Raw genomic sequence first — 10,957 nt, 5'->3', positions numbered from 1 at the left:
AGAGGCTTCATAGATAGTCAGTATAGTTGAGAAGTCTGTATCATTTATTTTATTAAATGTTTTAAAGACTAAAGTTTCCTTTTTATGGCGAGTTGTATATATTTTATTATACAGAGTTTTCTTTGGACTTAAAGTTTGTATTTAAGTTTTATGAACTTTTATTTCAGTTTTTAAGTTTTGTATGCTTGAATCAATTTTCCGCTTGTAGTCAGCCAGGATGAGGGTTCGCTTGGGGACCAGCAATGGTCTTCAAGTGCCGGCCACGTCCAGGGTGTAGGCTCGGGTCGTGACAATGTTTCACATTGTTCAAAACTAGTGTAGTTCCAACACTAGTTTTCAGACAAATTGTACCAATACCAACCACCTTAGAAATAGTCTCATTACCCATACTCAAGGTTCCAAAATCACTAGGAGTATAGGAAGAGAAAAAATCCTTCTTTGATGTCACGTGAGATGCAGCACCAGTGTCCACAACCCAGCTTGACTCATCACAAGCAATATTTATCATATCCGCATCAAGGACAGTAACAAGATCTTCGGTGGTGATGGTGGCTAGGCAATTTTCATTACCATCTTCTTTAGTTTCCTCTTTGTTTTTGTTCTCTCTCTTCAACTTTCTGCAGAACTTCTTTGTGTGCCCTTTTATGCCACAATGATAGCACTTAATATCCTTAAGCCTGCCTTTGGATTTGCTTTTATTTTGTTCTCTATTCTGAGAATCACGAGTTTTGTTTCTCCCACTAGAGCCAGTTATCAGGACATTCGACGAAGAAGAACCTTGGGATTTTCTTCTCATCTCTTCGTTCAAGACACTACTCTTGGCGGAATCCATTGAGATCACACCATCCGGAGCAGAATTTGACAATGAAGTTCTAAATGTTTTCCAAGAGTCTGGTAGGGAACCAAGTAGAAGCAAGCCTTGAATTTCTTCATCAAATTTGATGCCCATAGCAGATAATTGGTTCATGATCCCTTGAAAACTATTCAGATGGTCTGTCATCGGAGAACCATCATGATACTTTAAACTCAACATCTGTTTTATCAAGAACATTATGTTGTTGCCAGTCTTCCGAGCATACAAACTTTCAAGATGCTCCCGTAGGGTTTGAGCATGTGTCTCCCCAGAAATATGGTTCAACACATTATCGTCAACCCATTGCCTAATGAATCCACAAACCTGTCTGTGCAACAGATTCTACTCTTCATCTGTTTTATTATCAGGCTTTACAGTGGTAAAGACTGGTTGATAAAAATTCTTGACATAAAGTAGATCTTTAATTTTCCCCTTCCAAATGGCATAATTAACACCATTCAAAGTGACCATTCTACTTGTATTGGTTTCCATCATTTTCCCTCCCAAAAATAGTTATTGCAAATCAAAGTAAATCTTTCTGATGTGGAAGTTCAGATTGTGCTGCAACCACAGAGCATACTCAGATAAAACCTTGGCTCTGATACCAGATTGTTGGGAAAACGCGGACAAGCACAAAAATATATATGGTAAAAGTAATGGAAATAAGATGGGAAAATAATGACACCAAGAATTTTACGTGAAAACCCTTCTAAATAAGGGAAAAACCACGGGCCAAGAGAAGTAACTGATATCACTATAGTAAGAAATTTTACACTGTGTAGTCACGAATACAATACTCAAAGTGACTACTACACACTCAAAAGGAATAACACTCTTTTGATTTCCACCTTACTAAAATATCACTCACACTCTATTTTTCTTCACAGACTATTTTCTTATATAGTATATGGAAACCTCACAGCTCTCTAAATATTTTACTCTCTCTGTGAATTGGTGTATTTAGGAATGAGCAAAGGGCTCTCTATTTATAGAAGAAATTTGCAACTGCAAATTGTCAAAGTTGTGCCACCGAAAGCATTTTTAATTGCTGTGTTTTTCAACATTTGCTACTATTGCAATTTGCCAACAATTGACAATTGCATGCAGCAATTGTTGAAGTCAAAAATGGAATAGTGGGACTGGACCCCACAAGAATTTCAACGATACTTCCTGACATATATCGTGCAAGTCAATAGCAAGGATCTTGTAGTCATCAATAGTTGCGTCATATCCCATTCCACATACACAATACTTGGGTTCAGATTTTGGATGGGGAATACTATTGATTCTCCTGTGGAGGGGTTCAAGAGCAAGAGGTGTCTATCAAATCCATTGATAACTGCAAGAAGAACTAACCCATCACAGGAACAGTAGAGTAAGGAATTCACTGGTTTACAGTTTGAAGGCCAATCAAGTTTTTGTTCATCTTCAACCACTTGAACTGACGATAAAGTAGAACAATATAACTCAAACATATCATCCTTATTAGCACACTTTTTGTTAATAAAAAGTTTATGGAAATTTTGGTCATTTTTGGCATGATTGAGATGCTTCATCTTAAGGTAAGGATCGGCGATTAATTCCTTTCAAGATTTTGAAACACACTTGAATCGAAAAATAGACCGCACAGGTATCTTACTGAGGATCTCGATAATTATTTCCTCGTTGAATTGGATTCCCATGGCCTGAGGAGAAACAATATCCATCTGCTCTGTTAACAAAAAGTTGCTAATTTTTTCTGCATTTGCAATAGATTTCTTCTTCTTCTTCTGTTGAGCTTTGAATAGATTGGCATCTCTAATTGCTAATTTTCGCTCATACATATTCGATTTCTTCTTCGACATTGACAATTCCTAAACTTTGATTGAAACAGCTAAGCTAGGTTTCTCTATCTGCACTTGTAATGTTATATATTTCACTGATTCTCAATCTCAATTACGGATATATATATTTTACTTTTACTTTTCCTTTTCCTTGTCATATTTGAATTTGGTATTCACATTAAGAAAATAAGTAGTATTATTTTATAATATTATTTATATTAATTGATAGTATTTAATATTAAGCTTCGAAAAATATTTTAGGAATCTATCCATACTATCTTTAAAAATGTTAGATTTTTTATCCTTCATTAAAAAAAACTTATAGATAAGAATTCCTAATACTTTAATATTTTTAAAAAAACAATTAAACTTTTACATATTAAATCTTTCGTTATTTGAACTATATTATAAATATTTTCATTAGTTAAAATGATGTATTACAATAACAACTTTAGATATTTCTCTTTCTTTTTAAACATCCTTTTACGGTTATGGTAAGTTTTTTGCTATTGTTTCTTTAGAATGATGATTAATACTATACTAGTGAACTTATCCTTTGCGCGGCATAAAAGAACTATATTACTTGTCTTTTTTAAAAGAATTTTTTTTTTTTTACTTTATTGGAAAATTAATTTTGACCATAAAAATTTCAAATTAAACTTGAAATTGGAATCTCAAATTTGAAAACCTTCTCAACTACCTTTGTATTTAGAATTTCAAATAAAATGATATTATGTCTCATTTTGTGGAAAAAAAAAACACAATTTCAATTTAAAATTTTTCTAGTAAAGTGAAAAATATTTAATTTCTAATTATATATGGCCAAATGCCTACCAAATTTATGATAATACTCAAATATTAAAATCTTTAAAAAGTATATTTCATTAGAATCAAATGTATTTTCAATATTCCTTTCAAACGTATAATCTAAATAGAAGAAATCATAATATACATTAAAGTCATTTTCAAAACTTAAGTTTTCAACTTTTAAACCAAAAGTTACATAAAAACATCATCTATATTTTGTTTGTAGCAAATATGAAAAAATATGTATAAAAATAGCTTGTTGGCAGACCTTTGACTATATATTTTTTTCACCAAGTTAGCATTGTATCATCCAAAAAAAGAATATAAACACAAAAAATAACTTTCTTCTTTTTTTATACTTATACTCACTAATCTAATATTCTGGATTCATGACATAAACATACTAAATAAAAATATTTTGTGAAATGAGATATTCATTTGGCGAGTAGGTATAAATATAATGATATTCAAATTTTTTAATTAAGATACGAATTTAAATTTTTAAGACTCATAAATGCACAAAATAATACTAAAATGAAAATAATATGTTCAATCTAGTTGAAATTTATAGAAAAGGCTAATGGGCAAGACAATATATGCATCATTAATGCTTAATTTTTTTTCTTTCCAAAATAATAGAAACCTTGCATATCTTAATTAGTATGGAGCAATGAAAAAAAATTTAAGTCTTACAAAATAGACTACTCTAACAATTCCTATAATCAATACTTAAATATCATGAACTAAGAAAACGTATATGAATGAAATTCTCTTCGTTCTTCCTTTTTCTCTTAATTGAATTATATGTCGAACTATAATTTTTTTAAATATTTAGTTAGTTGAAATGTGAGTGTCATATATCTGTGGTGATTTGATTTTTTTTTTTCTTGTGGATTTTTTTATTTCTGATAATTAATTTTCTTGAGCCTTTTAAGCCATTTAGTGAAAATGTACTACATTGAATTAAGGAAATTATTTTAAGTATGACATCGAAATTGAAGAATCCGCATTAGAAGTATCCACAAGATCCTAGAGCCTAGAAGTGACTATTATTCTTACACTAGGATCTTATAGCCATTCTAGCAAGTAGAGATCAAAACAGAGCTCCATTATGAAGTAGAGTTTTAGGATTACATATAAACAATACATATCGCAATAACATGTAACAAGACATAATATGCAATAAGAGATGGAATTTCAATTAAATACAAAATAAGAGCAACATATTGCAATAATAGCGTAACAAGAAAGGGAGTTTCAATTAAATACTAAATAAATGCAACATTATTACGTCTCTCAAGTTATATCTATGCAAATGTTATAAGTGATTTCGGAGAGATCAAACTCTGTGTGTAGACCATTCCTTGCTTAAATGTACGACATTGAGGCAATAATCCAAATCGCTCTCTGGATGTCCTATAGACAGAACCAAGAACTCCAAAATAATTGCAGCGTAGCAGCACTTCACCATCCGCATACATATAAATCGGTTTTGCTGAATAAAAAAAAATTGAATCACCTTGTATCGTAAGCAATTCAGTCCATGATTCTTTGACACCATATTCTTTCATCATCCACAACTTGAACATGCCTCCCCATGGATTAAAATATGTAGAACAAAAGCAAAGCATTCCTCCCAATACTGAAACGCCGTACTCTATGAACCTTGCTTTGTTTATATTGCACATATGCTCTAGCAATGGTATCTCTCCGTACATCTCGTTTGAAATGTTAAATGAAACGATTGTACAACAATGTGATGATAAACCAACCCAATGAAATGCTCCATGTACAAATGCCAAAGAATACATACCACAATCCTTAACACCGATCACACGGTGAATGCCAGGAGGATATTTACAAATTTCTTTCCAGGATCCACCTTTTAGCGTGAGAATTTCAACGGTTATTTCCTGACATGTTTCGTGCAAGTCAATAGCAAGGATCTTATACTCATCAATAGTTGCGTCATATCCCATTCCACATACACAATACTTGGGTCGAGATTTCGGATGGGGAAGTACTATTGATTCTCCTGTGGAAGGGTTCCACAGCAAGAGGTGTCTATCAAGTCCATTATAAATTGCGAGAAGAACTAATCCATCACAGGAACAGTAGAGTACGGAGTCCTCTGGATTGCAGTTTGAAGGCCAATCAAGTTCGTGTTCATCCTCAACCACTTGAACTGACGATAAAGTAGAACAATATATGTTAAACACATCATCCTTATCAAGGCACTTTTTGTTAATAAGAAGTTTATTTGAATTTTGGTCATTTTTGGCATGATCGAGATGCTTCATCTTAAAGTAATGGTCTGAGATTAATTCCTTCCAAGATTTTGAAACACATTTGAATCGAAGAATAGACCGCACGGGTATCTTGCTTAGGATCTCGATAATTATTTCCTCTTTGCATTGGTTTCCCCTTGCCTACATAGTACACACAATATACATATATATGAAAATTTAGGACACACAATATACATATATATGAAAATTAAGATCCTTTTTGAGGTAGAGCTTTAGCATTGATCTTGTGATTGTGATTATTACAAAACTCACCTGAGGACAAACAATATCCATCTGCTCTGTAGTATCACTTGACATTCTCTTCCCTGCAATTTAATTAAAATTTTTGGTTGGTTAGCCCTATATGAACAGATAATAATATTGATAAAAAAAGAGATGCCAGAATTTCCTCTTTGATTTTGTATTTTTCTGTTACTTGAGTTGAGGATCTCTCGAAAACACGAGTAAGAGTAAGGTATGGGTATATCTATAGATTAATATCCTAGTTGTACAAGCTGGCCGTAGCAGTAGCAGAAAGATACCTTTACAAATTTGATTTGATTTCTTCTTCTGTTTGCATCTGGAAAATTTAGTTGTTTCTTCACCATTGCTAATGGAAATTTGCTTGAAAAGATTAGTTTTTTCTATATTTGCAATAGATTTCTTCTTTGTCTTCTTCGCAGCTCTAATTGCTAATTTTCCTTCATGCATATTTGACTATCGATAATTTCTGTATCTGCACTTGTAGTGTTCTGTTTCAATAATTCTCAATTTGGGGAATATATATAACGGATGGTAGAATATTTTCACTTTTCCATGTTATATTAGGATTTGGTATAAACATTGTAATAAGAATTACTTCTCTACATTATTCATATTAATTGGTACTCTATTTATTTAGTATTAAGCCTTGAAAAATAATTTGAGGAATTTATCTATATTATATTAGAGAAATTGATTAAACTTTTTATTCTTCATTAAAAAAAAATGAAAAACTGTATAATTAGAGTTTTAAAATATTATTATTACTCACTATCATATATATTATTGTTACTTATACAAAATATTACGTATCTTACCAATAATTAAGAGTTTTCTATCATATATTGAGGAAGATACACTTAGATATATGTATTTTTGCTACCAAATATACTAAAGTATGGAGAGAGGCTAACGAGATTCGTTATGTATCCCAAACACATGCGAATCACACAGATATATGTATTTGTAAGTATCCCAAATACACGTGAATCACACTAGATATACACTCTCCTATGTATCTGGTTGTGAATTACACTAGATACATACATAGACATATATCTAGTGTATATCTAGTATGATTCACATGTATTTTGGATACATAACGAATCTCGCTCGTCCCCTTCTCCATATTTTAATGTATATGATAGCAAAAATGCATGTAAGTAAGTGTATCTTTCTCAATATATGATAGAAAATTCTTAATTAATGGTAAGATAGATAATATTTTAAATGTAAAAGTAATAATAGTATATTATTAAAAAACATCGTCCATCTAATTATGTAGTTTTACCATTTAAAAAACATCAAAAATATTATTTTCGTTATTTTCACTTTGAATTACTCACAAAATAAAAATCATTCAATTTATATTTCTGACTAAATAGAACACTCTTTTTCAAATATCATTGTTTTATTAGGAAAATATATTTTTGACTGGTTTAGAGTCGCCACTTAATTTTTTAAGAAAAATCAAGAAAACTATTGTTTTCAAAAGACTAAAACAGTAAATCTATTGAAAACTATTAAGGGGGTTCGAAGTTCCTATTAATATTCTAGGAAGGTTTTTAAAGCACCTAGAATATCCGCTAATGCGGTTATCCGACAACTAATTTATTTGGCTAAAATAATTTTAACTTAGCTTGAATTGCAAGAAAAAACTTTATAGTCAGAATTGTTTTTAAAAAAAGGGAAATATTGACCTATTATTTAAGTGAGGTATTTTTGTGAAATTATTTATTTATTATTTAAGTGAAGTAAAAGATGAATAATTTAGTTAAGTGATTAATTCAGAATGTGTGTCTTTTGGGGATTTTGAATTTTTAAAACCTTAAGATTAAATAACAGATATCGGCAAGTAAGCAAACACAATAAAGCAAAGAGGGAAAGAGATTTAGGCCCAAATCTGGTTTTCCTGTCCGCCTGGGCCAGTATTTGGGCCCTTTTTCGTTTTGAGCTTTTGGTTCATTTGAATAACCCGTACCTGTCCTAAACTAACATACAATAGCTAATAAGTGGGCTTTGGCCCAAAATACAATTTTCTTTGAATTAAGAATGGGCCTTTGGCCCAAATTTTTAATTTCTCGATCTATTGCTTCTTTCAACTTCGGGACCTGTTCATCAATTCTTTAGCTCGAAAGGGGGTTGACTCAATGGGAAACCAACTCGGGTATGTAGAGTGGGGTCCAGTAGACTCGTTGAAGTAGTTCATGCAAAAAACAAGATAATAATCAATAATTGATCAAAATGAGACTCTTAATAAAATAGCTAAAGCATAATTGGAATCATAACAACGGGGAATTGAATATATTTAATCTAAAAGCAAATGGGCCAAACTGTTAAGAGTATTTACGGGCCAACATGCAAAGAAAAATACTACACGAAGGAATTGTTTAAAGATGAGACATCACAATAAATGCAAGCTAATTAAAATCAAAGCTTTCTATAACTAAAGGCAAATAGGGACAAACCACTATGTCAACTATTAGAATAAACTTAACATTCTGTAGCTTAAGGCAAAAAGAGAGATTAAAGCATTAATAATATAATAAGAGAACAAAGAAAAATGCTAACTTATACAACAAGTTGTATCCTACAAAAAAAACAAAATAACCATTAAGATACGGCCCAATTTGTATCAATTGCAAAAAAATAACCCATTCTACCCCAAATATGCACATTCATCAAGATTCAACAAAGAAATGCTAATACTAAGACTCATATCAGGTCATTAAACAAGTAAATATGACATCCACAATTATGCAATAATCTAACTAAAAAAAAGAGAAAAAAAAGAAAAAAAAAAAAAGAAGTTATCAGCAGACTTCATTAAGAGGGGAATAAAACTGCTTCAAATACACGCAGAAGCCTATATCATTTGGATTTCCGAACATACGAAACTATCGATCATATTCTAGCACACATCTCGAAGTTAAGCAAACAGTTGACGATCATAAAAAATTTACTAACATAAAACTCGAAAGAAACTAGTACAAACCTCATGCGAACTAATACAAGTCAAATGACGGAAAAAAAACTGTTATGAAGCTTGCATTTAAAATTGCAAACATGAGACCTCTTTTTTTTACTACATCTAAATGAAAGGGAGGTGTAAGCTTAACCGCATAGCATGCAAAACAGTAAAAGAGGAATGAATCAGAACATGGAGAAAGAGGTAGCCAAATATCGACAATTCGAAACTAACTTAGGAACAATCACAAGAAATCGGTCTTGGCATGATTTGAGGATAAGAAAAATAAAAAAAAAGAAATTTTTTAAAAAAAAGAAAAAGCAAAGACATACCAAATGGACTTGATATAGAAGAAGAAAACGGAATAGGGCGAACTAACACAAAACTAACATGAAGAGAACTCATACTAGGCAAAATATCATAGACATCGAGTAAGATTAAATCGATTTTAGACAAGTATAAAGGCTGCAACCGAAGAATTACATACACTATGATTTAGAGCTTAAAATAAATCCAACTAGATCATGTTTCCAAACTAAATGGCATAACGACTTAAACTAAACAACGTGCGAAGAGATTGTAGATTAAGACACTGAGAACTTTTCATAACAGCCAGGAGAACAATACAGAGAAATCCCTATAATTTAAAGAGAAACTGAACCAAGGTCGGAAGGAGTGTCACCTTTCCGAGGGCAGCGTACTGAGACAGGACGAACAGGGAGACGAGTTCCACCACACAGAAACTCCAACTCGAGCAATGATCAAGAAATCCGAGCGAAATATCAAATTCGAACACCGGAATCAATTGCTTCCTCTGCCTTCTCGTAGTGTATTTTGTACGTATTTTAGCTATGTCACTTAAGCTATTCTCTTTGCCTTAGTTCAAAATTTCCAATTGAAAAAAAAATCCCCCCCAAAGCAAAGACAACAAAATTTTTATATATAGCAGAAGAACTAGGGCAGATTTGGGGGGAAAAGGGACGAAAAATTCGGGTTCAAGGCCCATTCCAAATTCAAAACTTCAAAAACTTTCACCCCTTTGGACAAACACCCTTTTTCTGAAAATTCAACCCATTCCGAAAGAGGAAGGGCGAATTGACGCTTGGGATCGATCGATTGTCCTTTGTGTGTTACGTGGCTCCATCTCAAGGCCATAAGGACGATCCCACGCGATTTGCTGCTGCTGTACGACTGTACTAGTTTGAAAGGGACGTGAGGAGGAAGAAAACGTGTTGGAGTCGGATGGGTGCTGTTCACGTTGGTTTTCTGGGTTTCTTTGTTGAAGAAAAGGTGGGCTGGGTCGGGTCTAAAGAAAGGGGAAAAATGGGCTGGGAAATGGGAACAAAGGCATGGGCTGCTGATTGAGAAAGTGGGAGGCCCAAAACGTTCTGAAAATTGAATTAAGGATGGGGTAAACAAATGAACAAATGGCTAAGCTTGCAATTAAATGATAGCCCAAACGAATTTCAATTATAACCAACTTGAATCAATGAATGTAGCCAAATTGATTTTGATTAATAAATTCGGCTAAAATTTAAATAAGACGAATTAACATTAATTAATTCATGAGCCTCTTAATTTCAACAAGATAACATAATTAGCTTAATCAAACTAATTAATTCAAAATATACATATGATTCAAACTAAATTAAATTAATAAAGTGTTTAACGTTAACAAAAATAAAATGAAATATTTTCAAGATAGTTTACACACGTAACAATATAACACATATTTATTATTTAAAATATTACAAAAGTGAATAAGATTCTTAAAATATCTTGAAACATATTTTGAATTTTTATAAAATCAATTATTTCAAATCGTTTGAAATTGAGGAAGCTCGGTGATTAATTTATATTGTGGAGGTCCAAAATTGGGTGTCAACAATCATCATTCATGTTAATTTTTTTTTTTCAAACTCACAAATTTTTAGGTTTAAACGATACTAGGTGATTT

At 31.9% G+C, this 10,957-nt stretch overlaps 1 protein-coding gene across 1 annotated transcript; it reads right to left on the bottom strand.

Moving 5' to 3' along the window:
- Window positions 1-4,790: 4,790 nt before the first annotated feature.
- On the bottom strand, window positions 4,791-6,482 carry LOC125846115 (F-box/kelch-repeat protein At3g23880-like). The gene is made up of 3 exons (XM_049525567.1): window positions 6,314-6,482; window positions 6,045-6,097; window positions 4,791-5,912 (listed from the first exon to the last, which is right to left on the bottom strand). Exons 1-3 carry the CDS (start codon window positions 6,480-6,482, stop codon window positions 4,791-4,793), a joined length of 1,344 nt encoding a protein of 447 aa, XP_049381524.1.
- Between the last annotated feature and the right edge of the window lie 4,475 nt (window positions 6,483-10,957).

This window comes from Solanum stenotomum, chromosome 11 (assembly GCF_019186545.1).
Source record: "Solanum stenotomum isolate F172 chromosome 11, ASM1918654v1, whole genome shotgun sequence".
Taxonomy (NCBI): Eukaryota; Viridiplantae; Streptophyta; class Magnoliopsida; order Solanales; family Solanaceae; genus Solanum; species Solanum stenotomum.
This window is presented reverse-complemented; position numbering and strand designations above follow the sequence as displayed.